The sequence below is a fragment of the Brugia malayi genome (assembly GCF_000002995.4).
Source record: "Brugia malayi strain FR3 genome assembly, contig: Bm_v4_ChrX_scaffold_001, whole genome shotgun sequence".
In the NCBI taxonomy this organism is placed as follows: domain Eukaryota; kingdom Metazoa; phylum Nematoda; class Chromadorea; order Rhabditida; family Onchocercidae; genus Brugia; species Brugia malayi.
Window position 1 is genome coordinate 19,233,076 of NW_025062479.1, and position 15,058 is coordinate 19,248,133.

Sequence of the window (15,058 nt, forward strand, 5' to 3'; positions counted from 1 at the left end):
GTTATTAAAGTAACAGACCGATAAATGATTTGCTGTTCAGTATAATGATTAGCGAGAAAGATTTAGATATATTTTATTTTCTTCACTAAAATTATTTATGACATGTCATAAACTAACTGTACTTAATGCCCAACAGCGCAAATGCATATAGAAATACTCGAAAACACACAATTAATCTTGACATTTCTCGAGAGTGATTTTACTAATTGAGGAAAGCAGATAACAGGAATGGTTTGTGATTATCTCTCATCCAACTAAATTATAATTGCTGCAGTACTTCTCTTAAAAAAAGCTTTAAGACAGGGTTTAGCACATATTTCCTTGGAAAAAATTTTGCAGATATACTCATGGAAAAAATACTCTAAAACTGGAGACTTCATACAGAGTAGCAATTAAACTTTTCTCGAAATTTAGCTTAATAAATTTCAATATCTCATTTGTCTCCTCTGTTGTCTCGTTCACACGACACTTATCGAAAGCAACTGCAGAGAGGAATGAAATGAAGTGCAGCGGACGAAATTAGCACTTCTGTCATACACAAATTAACTATCAGGTGTGTATTCAGAAATTTTTAATGGTTTGAATTAAACGGTTATGCGTGAGTCAGTGAACAGTACCTGTATTCTTTTTGACTCCTTCGCTACACTTCCCAATTAAATCCTAAAAAGAGTGAGGACCATAATAAGATGGAGGAAACAAACTAATGATAAAACCGAAAATTACGGTAGGAGAGAATAGAATAAACCAAAAGGTAAATTATGATAAGATGTGAAGAAATAAACTGAACTGGAGGAATAATGGAAATGAAAAGCATCTGCCTGATAAATATCTTCAGACTGAACAAAAGGAAAAGAGAAAGAAAAGATTAGATCTTTGAACAGTGCAGTGTATCCTCATATTTTGATGCTATGGAAATATTACTACCAATAATTGTACTTTTTAAGAAGCGAAGTATGGAAGAGTGCATATTCAGTGCTCATAAATTTTTAAATTTAATTGAATTTTGAATTCCCTCTCTCATCCAACACTTTTTCTGACATGGAAGTAAATAGAATGCTTATTGTTAAGAAAAGTATTTCTTCCCAAATGTGAGGAAAATCTAGTGAAAACTTTTAATAAGCATCGACGAATAACAACAATTACCAAATACCAAAACTTGATAAGGTCTATGAACCAAAGAACATTCAGTAAAGTTTATGGTACAAAAAGCATTCGTTTTCCGACATAATTCTCATTATTCATTGATGCTTCTAGAAATGTCAAGATGAGAAAATCATAGAAGAGTTTAATGGATGAAAAAGAAGTGTGGAAAGAGTACCGTAACATCATTTCCCCTGAGTATCTTCTATCAGTACCTATACTAATGCTCATTTAATAATGAATTTCATATACGCATAACGTACACTTATTATACTCAATTGTCTTCGATCTGTTGCTGAAGGACGAAGGATAAAAGTAAAGTTGAATTGATGAATGATAATATGGAAGTTTAAGATATAAGGAAAGTGAAGACTTGGACTGTCTTAGAAACAAGAGCATCAACGTAGTGCAATCCAGACATCAAAGTTCTCAGCATCGAACTGGCATTCATTTCGAGAAAAGAACTGAGAGAGTTCCATCAAAAATTGACAAATGAAAATCAGTGTAAAAAAACAAAAAAAAAAATCAAATCGAAAGATTAGAGAGAAAGAAAGATGATGCGCTCATGAAGAACGAGCGCATCATCTTTCTAATTTTCCCAAGCAGCTGTGGGAATAAAAAGAAGGGCATTGGGTGGGCAAGCTTTAACACATCTTTCTTTCTTCCTTTCTTCCTCTTCCTATTAGCTTATCCTAAATCACAACATACTCATTAATCCGGCGGGATGGCCATGGGTCATTTCATCTGATCTCCAACTCTTCCCTTCGCTTTTCCCGCGATTTTTGCATATTTCCCGGCATAATAAAGTTCGTGTTATCTCGCTGTAATGCAGGGGACATTGTCGTTGTTCAACTCCAAATGTTTTACTTTACTTAAATAATAGCAAATTATCATAAAGATTGTCCACTCTATTACTTCTGTTGTTACACTCTTCCACGCTAGATATATGAATGTCACATTGACTTCTCAGGATCTCTCCTTTTTTTAACTTTTTGACATAGGTGGCTAACAGGATGATCTTTTCAACTGTCCATTTCTTACACGATTGAGTGGAAAGGAAAGGAAAATAAAACTATTGTAAGAAAAAATTAAAATCTGAACCAGCTTGATTGTTGATTTTGAAAAAGAAATCAAGGGAAGGCAAAAGTTTAAATGTCGCAATTGATTTTGCTATGAACAAAATCAATTCAAAAAATGGCAGCAATTGTTTTGGTTGTTATTGCACACATTCAAAATACAGCATGACTGAACGTTCCTGATTTTGAAAAAAGAAAAAAATTTCAAAACCACTCGAGAGTAGTTTTGTTGCTTAAGAAATTTGAATGATTAATTACAAAAATAAAGCGACTTCATTGAAGGACCAAAGTATATATTTTACCTGAGCAATCACAGTAATTTAGACCTTTCAGAAAGAATCGTCATTTGCCAAAATATCCGATAACAGCAGATGCGGAAGCCAATAGTGTCGTTTACAGTTCAAACTATGGGCATAGCAACTCTCTCGATTATTGTTGTAATGAATTATTTCCTTTTACCTCATTTTAACATTAGATCATTTTCTAGAAATCCAAAATGAGACGAGTTCATATCACTTTCAGTTCAAATAAATCAACGCTGTGATTTAAAGTGATGAACGAATTTTTCAATGTTAGAACCATTTCAATTACAATAGTAAGACCGCATGCTTTCTATTTTGCGTATGTTATCAGATATTTATTCCATATGTCTTTGCTGAATGAGACTGCGCAATATCTCGAAATTTCTTATCTTTATCGAAATTCTATCAAAGTTTGGAAAAAGAATGCAATTTTATAATATAAAGATGAAGAAATTGTTATCGAAGAAATAACGTTTTCAAATAAAAACATGACTTTCAAGAAAGCATAATCAACCAATATGTTTGTTTCGTTTCTGCAATAAAAAACTCTATGAATAGGAAATCAGTTTTAATATTAGAGCACATGATACTACTTTACAGGTTACAATATCCAAATAACGTACGGCAAAAAAAGGATTTTAAATTCGGTTATTACAATAGAGCTTTGGCCTGATAAGAAACTGCACAAGGGACATTCACTTTTATGTCAGGATCTTACTTTGACAATAATATGGGCTTCGTGAAAAGTTGCAACAAATCATGAAAGGGTCCGAGAAGAATATAAAAAAGAAATATATGCAAAAAGAAATATAAACGAATACTAAAAGTACTCCTAATAAAAGTCACAGAAATCTCACTGAAAGTATTTAGTTTCTACAAAATTAAAATATAAATACAACTCAGCAGCGTTTTATAGGTTATCTTTAAAGAGTATCATAAAGTATATTTCAAAAAGATCTTTAAAGATTATCATAAATTAAAGAGAAACATTTCCCTTACAAATTTTTATAAATATAACAGTATTTGAGAAACTGGATAGGGGAAGCAAGAAATAAGATGGACCGGGAAAGTGAATTCAATTCTATCGAATAAATATCATTCCTTTGCATATTGTTTATAGCAAGCATTAAATGATACTGTAATGCAAACAATCACAATAAATAGGAGTCATGCTACAAATTGCCATGTAAATAAACAAGCAAAAGAATCGCGGAAGGGCAAACTATGCACTATAAAAACCTCTTTAATAACCACCTAAATATTTTAACTTAAAAATAGATGAACTTTTTTGAATTATATTTAAATTACTGAATAACCATCAGTCTACTGAACAATGACTAAACATTTCCTCTCATAATATAGACAATTTATTAAAAAGCCTGGCTAAAACTGTCAAGAATATCATTTCCAGAATCATTCAAACCACTAGAAGCACAGAACTGGTTTGATATTCTTGAAGTATTTGAGATGTTGCGATCAATATCAAAATTAAGCCCTCCTAAAGTTCCTGTGATTACTGGGATAAATCAATCTCGATACAAAAACCATGCTAATAAGTGTTAGGAGAACACGTTTCCGAAACATTAACCGAATGTCAGTATAAACAATTTTAATCTATGATTAAAATTGTTTAGATCAATATTCAATTAACGAATGTTGATATAAACAATTTTAATCCTTGTCTAAATTTCCACTAAGCGAATGTTGACATGAATGATTTTAAAGTTAAATCAAAATACTTTTTCATAAGTATATGATTAAATGTCAATCACTGTCTATATTCAACGTAAAATATTGCGGCCTAGTTTGATAACAGATAACTTCTTTCTCCTTCCTCAGATTGTGTAATGTCAGTAAGCAATTATTACTGCAAATAATTCTAAGGCTCCTGTACTAAAACAAAGAGAATCAATTGTGATTTAATACAATGCGAACTGCATCATGCCTTATAGATAGTCATCATTTAAAAACCGAATTCATAAAACTATATTTTGAAACGTCTAACTCAACCTTGAATCATAGTTTCACCAAAAATAAAAAGGAAAAAATAATATCCTCATAAAGAAAAGCCAAAAATAGTTTCAGTTTGCATAACATTCCAACAGGATACTCTATGCATCGCATTAATTCTAACATTTGAGACGACGTTAATGATATATAGAAATGTGAAATGAACTGAAATAAACAATTTCTAGTTTAAAGTAATTTCGAAATCAGAAAAGTAGTTACCACGAAATTCTACAGTGTAAATTAAAAAAAACTAACCAGTTCAAAAAAAAAAAAAAAAAAAAAAAAAAAACAGATAAGAAGATTTAGAGTTTGTCGTGGAAATTACAATGAATGTATTTGTAGCGGCTCGAATTTGGATGAAAATGAAAAATTATCTCTATAAAAACAGATAAATTGAAAGAGCGACCTAGTAGTAACAGACAACGGAATATCATATGTTCGAATCACTAAATGAAATTTAACTACAAAGCACCGAACAAAAACAAATCTAAATGGATTAAACAACCATTGAGATGCAAAACTATGAATTCTTATATAAATACCCATTAACTTTTCACCGGTTCCAACACCAGATTATTTGAAATATTTGCTTCAGTAAATATCTTCGCAGTCATAGTATTCACGATTCCAATATTTGTAAGTGAACATCCACAACAACTGATCTTTAGAAGTGACTTTTTCAAACCATCTAAAAAAAAGCATAGAAACCATAAGCAGTGCTTGCAAATTAAATCCAAGATTTCCCACTTCAGATCAATGTTGGTTTTAAAAAAAAAGACAGTAGCTACTGAATGGAACTGCATTTTATTTTCTCGCATAATTTTAAATTTACTTGGGTAGTTTTTCCCTTGTCTTCTTCATTAAAGCGCGAGCTTGTCTTTGTTTAACTTCTAAACGTTCTTTCTCTTTCTCTGCTGCTTCTAAAAAAGAAAAGAATCTCATAAGGGAAAATAGCAAATGACATGTTTAAAGAAACCCAAGCTACTATAAGTTTCTAAAAAACAGATGCCAACCTGCTTGACCTGTTTCTAAAAGGCGTATGTCGGGTCTTCGTCGACTGTCAGTTGGAGGTAATAAGTTTGTTATGCCAGATGGATCATTTAAAAGAAACGTGAACGAAGTAAAATTATACATCTGGAAACAAAGCTGGCTAGAATATTAACCGCTTTAAACAAAATTACATTATAAAAAAATTTGAGCCAGCATTATTTTTATAGTAACTTAGATTAATTCAATTTTTAAGGAATGCATACTGAAGATGAATTCAAAGGTCGAGGACGACTCTTCCATATCAGTTTTGATCTTTGAATTAAAGGTATATCTTCCTGCAATAATTTCCAGTAGAATGATATAAAGCTTTTTAAATAATGCTTTTAAATAAATTTTTAAAAATTAAAAAAAAAAAAAAAAAAAAAAAAAACTTCAAAAACATATGCGCATACAAAAACAAAATGATGATTTGAGTGAAAAATGAAACCCACCACAGCAGAGCAGTTTTGGAAGAACTGTCTTCCAATTTCCAACCAATCATCGTAACGGAACTCGAAGTTAGTGATTTCACAAGTGGCAAGAAATGTTGTCCAATTCCCGTAAATTGCTCTTAAAGCTTTTTCTCTGTAATCAGTTATGGTTTACAAGCTTAAAATTTCGTAGAGTAAAAGATAAGACAACAAAATATATTAATTTGAATTTAAAATTATAAACCAACTGCTTTGATATGAAACCCTGGAAGAAGGTGTTTTGCTTCGAAGGTCCATTATCGTTATTCTTAAAAGATAGCTTACACTCTAATCCTGTGTTACATTGTATAAGAAGATGCCCTTCCTGGAAAAATATTCAATTTATATTATCAAAAAAGCTCTTTTTAAATTTTGTAGAAGTATAAAGATAATTATTTAACATAAACGTTTGAAAAAATTAGTAAATGTACTAAAATATATCGTAATAAGTTACCAACTGTATATACATTTGTCCCATGACAATATTATGAATGGTTACGTTCAGTGTTTTCCATGCATAAGTTTCATTATGACTGAAAAGGAAATAATAAAACTAGGTGTGAATTAAAATAACAATTACTTTAGAAATAAGTTAGCAATACCACTTACATGAAAAAGAAAAAATGGAAAAAAGAACAAACTTCAAAAATTTTAGCCGAAAACTCCCTGACGGTTGTACTTCAATAGATGTTCCCCAAAATTTCAATCGTGGTGAAACAACACCATCAAATTCATAGCTTTTCGATTCAGCATGAAAGGCAGATTTGGGCGGATGATGGCTTACTTGTTCAGCGATAAAGCGATAACCATTTTCGTCACTCCTAAAAAATTAAAAAACTGACCGAAAAATACAGAAGCAGAAATAGATACAAAAATTTTGTTTTTTATTCCTAAAGCTCTTTACGACAATTTATTGCACTAAAGCCCTATTAAAATATTTTTTTTTCAGAAAAAGTATTCAAAAACTTGATATTACATATTAAAACACTATGCATATTCGATTATAAAGCAATACTACAATTCTAATAATGAAATTGCATTGAATGATGAAAATTCGCTTTCACCTTCACATTTAATTTTATAAAAAACTTACCTATCTAATTCATAGGTTTCAAACCACAAGGGATTGAATGGCTTCGATAATCGCAAATAATTACAAGAAAGTGATGAAACAATGAACGCAGCAACATACTGCAACAAACCTCGCTGATTTTAATCGCGCCATGATCCCACATTCAATATACAGATAAAATTATCAAAAACATCATTTGCATGAACTTACATTAATTTTGATACTAAAACAAAGCCCACATATTCTCTCTAATTTCCAAAGTTAATTCTTTTCGTGACGTTTGACGTGAGAAAAGTAGAAGGCCTCGAATTGTTAACGCCTTCGAAATAGGCTCGAATCACTTTACCTCAAATCTTTCAGTGACATCCGCACATTTACTTGCTCTCTCCAGTAATTCAGCATATTCCATGTATTCAGCGAGGCGTTGCAGGAAACTGAGTGGTTCATTAAAAACTACCGGGACGGAAATTCGCGTCAGGTCCTGAAAAGGTCTAACGTTGCGTTATCACTTAATATCAGTTGAGAGATTTATCACGTCAGCTAAATATCCGTATTTTCCGCATTTGATGATGCGTCGTTTTTATCACTGAAAAATGAAATTAAAGGGGGTGTTCAAACTAGCATCTCTTACCTTTCCTATGCATTTTTTGAGCACACTCCATACGCTCAATTCACTTTTCGATACCATCGAAACTGGAAGAGTATCTCTCCAGCTGTGTACGCTATCTCCACTACTCATCTTGCCACTTCCCATATCAGCGGCGTGGCCTGTACTTTCCATACCTTCAGGCAAATCAGATCAATAATAGGTTAGATTCCTTTTAAATGCCATGCAAGACAGGACTAGTTGAATCGCCTGAAATAATGCTATTCATAACATTCATTTCATTGTCAAACCATCAGCTAAACAGAGTTACAGAAGCAAAGCAAGTGAACAATCTTTTTCAGAAATTTCGTCCTAAGTTTTTCATTTAAAAGAAAATGAAAACATGACGTACGCTAAATGATATATCCTCGACCATCTATATTTGACTTCAATTTTTGCCCACATTTCAGACTGAAACCGTTAATTTCATGACTCGTAGCATAGCACACACACGCAACACTCACTTCGTGAGATTTGTAGGTGTAAGGTGGAAAGGAGTGTAGTAGAGATTGACAAAGACATGGGGAGGCAGATGCTTTGGTAGTTGTATAGTTGGGTGTGCAGAGATTGAGAATTTGATTGGAGTGTGTAGTCTCAGTTGGTGTTTTGTTATAGCAAGCATTTCAGTCTCTGGTTTCTGAGAAAGTGGTGTGCAAGAATAACAGATTTGGAGGAGATAAATTGTTTAGTTCGATTTAATTCATTTCGGTAGTTCTTTTAGTTTACTTCTTGTGCAAAGTTAGGTCATTGACTGACGAGAAGTAGTGTGTTGCAGGAATGGTGACATCAAGATGGATACGAATGATACGAGTTGCCCGTTCATATCCTCGATGGCTATGGAATAATTGGCCTACACATGTGAGATTTCTGTTTATTTTTTTAGACAGGCGAAAACTGCTATAAATATTTCATCTCAACCATGTCATGTGAGCGGTGGTTCCGCAAACTTCTTCCAGTTCTCAGAGTTATTCTCAAGCAAACATATTTTTGCACATTAAACTTTAACAAAGATACAAAGACCTGCAGATACTTGATTTATGTAACTTTTATTTAAAAATTTTCGAAGACCAAAGTCGTTTGAAAACACGTGTTTAATCAAATTACTATATATTATCTTTGCCTTATTTTATGTATTTGTTTGTAAGACATCATACTCAGATGTTACACTTTATTTCTTACAGAGAATTTCATAGTTTTACTTTAACAAAACAGTCTCTTTACACACTGTCGAATAATTAATGTGAATTTTCCAATTGGGTCGTTTCAGTTCGTTGGTGTTGTATTTTGTTTTGTTCCGATGACTGTTATTGTCATATATGATATTTTCAAGTACGGCTCGGGATATAATTGTTAGTATTTTTTTGAATTAAATTTTGCTTAAGGATGATGGAATTGAGAACACACTGTTTACTTTAGATTCATCATATTTTATTCAGCAATGATATTGCTTAACCTAATTACCTTTAAAGATGCCATGAGCTCTTAATTCGTGTTTTCTACATCAAGCTGAAAAATTTTTCCTGTCATACTGATAGTCCTCATCATCATAAAATGAGAAATGAAGGGCTTATAAAGTGCCATTTCCTATTTAATGCTCCAGTATGCTATATAGACATAACAATTCCCGTTATTTTTTCTCATCATTTAAACTATAGGTTCGTTATGACATTTAAAAGATGTCTTAAATCTTAATGTTTTGTACTTCTGTTTCTCAGTCGGTTCCTGCAATTCAGTAAAGTTATAGTGTTGTTGTTGCACTTTTTTACTAGTTTTATTTTAGATAATTTTCAGCTATGCCTTATTATCGGAAATATTACCATGTCGTGCGCCCTGATGATCCGATTGTTCTGGAATGGAGACCTCCTGAAGTTGGTTTTGGAATTTTAACTAACTGGTTCCAAACGAGATTTTGGATAGTAACGTAGAGGATGTTGAATTAGTGGTTTTCTACTTTACTTTCGAAATTTTCTCATTATTTTTGTTCAAGAAGTTTATTTACATAAAGTTTTGCATTTGAAAAAATTGTAACTCTTCTAGGACTACCCAGCACCATTTGAAACAAATCGCGCGAATCGCTGGCCAACTTCCTATTGGAAAGACTATGGATTTGGCTTGAGAAAATGGAAGGAATAAGTCATTAAAATTAACGCAGTACTTTCAAACTTTTCAAATAAAGCCAACATTCTGCATAGTTCATTCGCTCCTCGAAATTGATTACTGCATAGTTATTGATTGTGGCTTTGATTTGTAATTTAGGTTTTTATATGTTTCACCAATTAATTTACACTGTTTATTTAGGATGTATATAAAGGTTCACATTTCCTTCACATTAGTAATGCTGAATATAGCTTTTTGGATGTTACTGAAATCTTAGCTTGGGTTAATATTCTTTTTTTGTTGGTGTCCTTTAACATTAATGGCACGAGATTATGCACCAGTTACAGTTAGCGAGATTTATGAATGTACCACTTAATTGTCGCTTCACCAAGCTGGGAAATAGATATCATGTCTTATTTCTTATTGGTGGGGTTTTTTATCTTTGTTGTTTACTAACTTTTTTCATATCAAATCTTTAAATTTATCAGTGAAGCGACGCAATATATCGTAAGTTTTGCGACAGTTCTAGTTTCTTGACCTGTTTTTCACTATAGTGCTGTGCAATATCATTAGAAATTTGCTATGAGATCGCTTTCTCTTAGCAAACTGACGATATTTATAAAGTAGCACTTTGTCACAATAACTCTGGTTATAGAACTTGAAGATTTTTTTGTTCCACTGATTTATTGCTGAGGACGATTTTTTTTTTCGTTATTGCAAATTCGTCATCTGTAGTGTTTCGCTGAGTTTTTTTTTTTTTTTATTATTATATCATTTTACAGATAAACTCAGAGAAAACTTAAAGACTGTTTGAGATGGTTGATTGTTTGCATTTGGCAAAGAAAAGGGTAATTAGTGTAAGAGTGATGTGTTATCGGTCAATCGTAGATAATCACTAATGATATAGTATCGTCCTCTACACAGTGTTGCTACTAGTGCTGTTACTATTACTGTCTTCACCACCTCTTCATAAAATATGTTACAATGCGCGCCCCTTCCACATCGAATAGTGAAAGTGCCCCTAAAAAGCGTAACATTTCTCCTACGTCCTCTTAAAATTTGTTAAAAATTCGCGATCCTTCAACTCTTAATGCCCATAATCGTTTTATTGGGCTTCAGTTGGTTGTATATAATCTGTATCACAACAAGAGCCACTCAGGTTTGTTTTGCCAGGAATTGAAATTTGAACAACTTGCTTTGAAATTCTGTATGTTCCTCCTAGACGATATTCAGCAGTCGTGAGCTGACTTCCTAAAACATTACTGATGCAGTTTTGTTTTAAAATGGATGAGATATAAGTAGTATCGCGAACACTAAATATTGTTTAGAATCATGATCTTAGCAAATAAGCATATCGGGAATTCCTTAATCAACTTCCCTCAATCAATATTGTCATGTTTATAGCATGGAAAACTCTATTCTAATTTTTTTTGAGTATATTCAAAATGATGTAAGGAATGGCACACGTTGGATTTATGTCGAATTTTTTGAGTGTCCGTCAGTTCTTAAAATCAATGTGAATACAATTCGAGCAGCGTTAGCTCGCTGGATCAATGAAGAATGTGCTACAGCTATTCAATGTAACCTGGTGAGTGCAGTGGAAGTAAAAAATGTCTTGGTTGGCACTATTTTCTGTGGCACACCAAATAATTTTATCACATTCCTTGTGCTAAGGAATGCCACCACTTATGCATTTCTGCAAGGTTATCATTTATAATATTTAGCAAGCTGGCCAGTTATAAGAAATTTTTTTTAAGTAGTGCTTGTTAGTAAAATTTTAATTATTAAGAAAATCTGAAAAAAAAGTGTAAATAGGAAGGACGCGTCAAGGTCGTATAAGTTAAGATCATTGCATTAATTGTTAGCCATTCCATTTTTGTTGTAGTTTACCAATGCAAGTAACGTATTAAAGAAATGTTGCATTTCCAGTAATGAATATCTCAAATTCAAGAAGTCTGAATTTATTTTTAGTTGTCGAAAAAAATCACTTTTTAAAAAAGCGACAAAAAAGTTATCATTCGAAATGCATTTAGTAAATGTTGCTAAGAAGGACGTAGTCTGGCGTAGACCTTTTCAAAGCTGAAATGGTGTTTAAGACTTTATTGGAATTTCTTGTTGAAGGAATTCAGCACTGTCGCTAAATTGGTGCAGAAAAGGCACTTTTTCGTAATAGCAAACAAGTTTGTTGGTATTTTCAGCCAATCACCTTGATTTAAACATCGTCGGTAAAGTAATACAATCCAGGGAACACTTATTGTCTGCGTTGCTTCATTCAGACTTGAAACTTGTAACGACACGAGTGTTCAATGAAGAGACGAGTGGAGCTAGTAGTTTATGCGGTCATTTATGCTGTGCTATTGTAATTTTATCCTTTATTGTATTTGTTATTACATTTTTCACCATATATTTTAAGCAGAGAAATATTATGGAGCGCAAATCTGTAAGTTCGAGTCATTCCTTACTAGCTCTACAACTCCTTCGGAATTAGTTAAATTCCTGTTAACACTACAATTTAATGAAGGGAATCGCATGGTATTTTAGAAAACAGTCACTTTTTTCAGCGATCAATTGACTGTGTTTGTCGAATGAATGTTTTTTTTTTTTTTTTAAATATTTGTTAATGTTACCTTTTATCATATAACTTTCATGTGAATTCTACATTTATCTGAGTTCACTGATAATTAATGTAGAATTTTTATATCTACTGATGAGAAGGGACAAAAAGTCGTTTGGCAACGAATCATTCTCCAATCTATCTATGCTTCATCTTTCATCCTCAATAAACCATGAAGAAATCCTAATTTTGAACGAATTTTAAACAAAATTTAGAGCAAATTCTTCGGTTTTCGAATTTCCTATTTCTTAGAATTGTTTCTGCTAACGTCAAAAACACATTATATATAAATATTAAGCCATAGAAACAGATAATGCAAAAAAAGAAAAAATACTTCAGCAGCTTGCGATCTTATCAAGTAAACGCAATCAGCAACAGTTTACATGTCTTGCCTAATTGTCCTTAATCTTATGTTTCAGAAACCTTTTTCCTTTTCCCAACTTATAAAATCCTCTATTGGTCCATTCTGATGAATTCTTTTGCTATTGATTTGGAAATGCGACCCTTCAGTCGGCATATTCCTATCCCATAACAGAAATCTTTTTAATCCCACCATTAAATATTAAAGCTAATCATTACATGCAAGAATTTCTGTATCTCATATATTTCCAATTAAAAAATGTCACCCTCATTACTCAGTTTTAAAGCTCAATGATAATTTTCTATTCTTTCAAATGAGTTGATGGCAACAATTACAGAGTCTGTGTGCTTTCCTAAGCAATTTCAAAGCGATTGCCAAGCATGAGTTTAAATTGCGTAATCCAGTCTGTATAAATGCAAGTGTGAAAAAATAGAATTTTTTGTCATAAAATTTACATGTCGTTGAAGGAAGTTGTCTTGCTACAATTGAATATATGATATGAGATGCATCACCAAGAAAATAGCAAGTCCAATCCCTTATCTGTCTCATAAGACTCACTCCAAGTTCTAAAAACAGGCCGATTCATCGAAGTTAGCGTTCCGAAATGACCGTCCTGTCCAGCGCGTCCGAGCTGGAAATTAGGACTTGTCGGATTCCTTGAAATATATGAAATGCCTTCAAAACTGGTTTTCAGAATATTATAATTTGTACACACGGTAAATACTAGAAGCCTTTCCCAATACCAGAATTATCCTGAATGACTTTATGAACCTAATAGTTTTTGTGATGCAAATTCATTTTATTTATGTGTTGCAATGTGGTATTAACTGGTAATTGTAGATGTAAGTTTTTCGATCGACAGCAAATAACTTGAGGACATTATAAGGTGGTAGTTCGTCGATGTCAAATACATAAATTGTGTGTGCGCTGCCATAAAATGTAATCGGATCCGTCTTATCAATCAGTGCATTAACTACTGCTAGGTCGAGAAGTTCTTTACCACTGCTTCATGCCTGAACTTATTGAAATTTGTCCTGAGATATACTATTTGGCATTTCAAAATTAAAGTAGATGGGATTTTATAAATCCTCAGAAATGACTGCCTCCGCTCAAAAAATGCGAACTAATTGTTAAGTTCAAGGCCATTTAAAAACGAATTTGGCTGAACTTTTAAATTATTTACTAATTCACTAACATATGACACCAGAATAACCATAAACTAATAAGAATAATTTTCCAACACCTAGAATGACTGATATTTTTTATCTATGAAAATCCACTATGCTAGTGTTCAAATTAAGAGTCAATAGATAACTGATTCTTAACCGTACGTATTTTACATAATATTTGCTTTCAAATAATTGAAACAAGTTCATAAGTTGAGATTAAAAAATATAAAGGCACCAAGGTCACCACTGCCGTCAATTAGATATAAACATACTTTTATACGTCCATTTCCCATTGTCAGCTTCTTTGTTTTAAACTAAGCTTACTTTCAGTGTTTAAAAATTGTGTCTTCCAGTCCGGCATTCATTCTTATCAGTAAATGATATTATTAAAATGCAATTATTACGGTATAGAATAGAGATGATCCTATATGAACAGTCTTTATCAATACGCTCTGTTGTAAACTATATACAGAGGAAAGGAGGTAGCTATTTAGTCGGGATAGCAGCTCCGGACATTGTGCACTTCCTCTGCTTCTCCAATTTACTTCCTAAATTTTCCTGACATTGTTCAATAACTCCGACCAACCTTTATCACAAGGTCAAACGTCGCCTTCTCAGCAAAGTACTCTCTTTTCGGCTGCATAAATTACTTAAATCAGATCCTATTTTTCGCGACAATACCTTTTCCCAGAATTATGCTATCATTTGATTTTAAATCTTGCAATCATATGTTCATGGTACAGAAAAGGCAGATATGTTTCCTATTTGTAACAAATTCATGTTAATCAACAATATGCAAATACCTGAAGCCTAACTAACATGAAAACCCAAATAATTCATAGTCTATCATTCCATAAAGTTAGCACTTCATTTTGCTTTTGACAACATGACGGCTATGCATGATTTACAAAATCCCCGTTTTCGAAAAAACGAAACATTGTATTTTATATACATATAATATTTTTAAAGGCAAAAAGTACAAATTAGTTGCTTTTTACAAAGATTGAACTTAAATAATGAAAATATTCAGTAGAATAGTAAAAATATATTACATCAATAAACAATTAGTCTC

At 32.3% G+C, this 15,058-nt stretch overlaps 3 protein-coding genes across 3 annotated transcripts; 2 read left to right on the plus strand and 1 right to left on the minus strand.

Moving 5' to 3' along the window:
- Positions 1-5,119: 5,119 nt before the first annotated feature.
- Positions 5,120-7,880, minus strand: Bma-obr-2 (Uncharacterized protein; the record flags this gene model as incomplete). The annotated part of the gene is made up of 11 exons (XM_001898234.1): positions 5,120-5,216; positions 5,361-5,448; positions 5,542-5,662; positions 5,782-5,853; positions 6,010-6,142; positions 6,237-6,352; positions 6,482-6,560; positions 6,669-6,848; positions 7,121-7,218; positions 7,446-7,580; positions 7,731-7,880. The coding sequence occupies 11 exons, from the start codon at positions 7,878-7,880 to the stop codon at positions 5,120-5,122; spliced, it is 1,269 nt and encodes a 422-aa protein (XP_001898269.1).
- Positions 7,881-8,522: 642 nt separating this feature from the next.
- Positions 8,523-9,878, plus strand: Bm5025 (Uncharacterized protein; the record flags this gene model as incomplete). Its single annotated transcript, XM_001898235.1, has 4 exons — positions 8,523-8,603; positions 9,013-9,094; positions 9,537-9,613; positions 9,783-9,878. 4 exons carry the CDS (start codon positions 8,523-8,525, stop codon positions 9,876-9,878), a joined length of 336 nt encoding a protein of 111 aa, XP_001898270.1.
- A 1,054-nt stretch (positions 9,879-10,932) lies between these two features.
- On the plus strand, positions 10,933-12,383 carry Bm18128 (Uncharacterized protein; the record flags this gene model as incomplete). The annotated part of the gene is made up of 4 exons (XM_043075401.1): positions 10,933-11,001; positions 11,278-11,545; positions 12,041-12,181; positions 12,256-12,383. The coding sequence occupies 4 exons, from the start codon at positions 10,933-10,935 to the stop codon at positions 12,381-12,383; spliced, it is 606 nt and encodes a 201-aa protein (XP_042931335.1).
- Between the last annotated feature and the right edge of the window lie 2,675 nt (positions 12,384-15,058).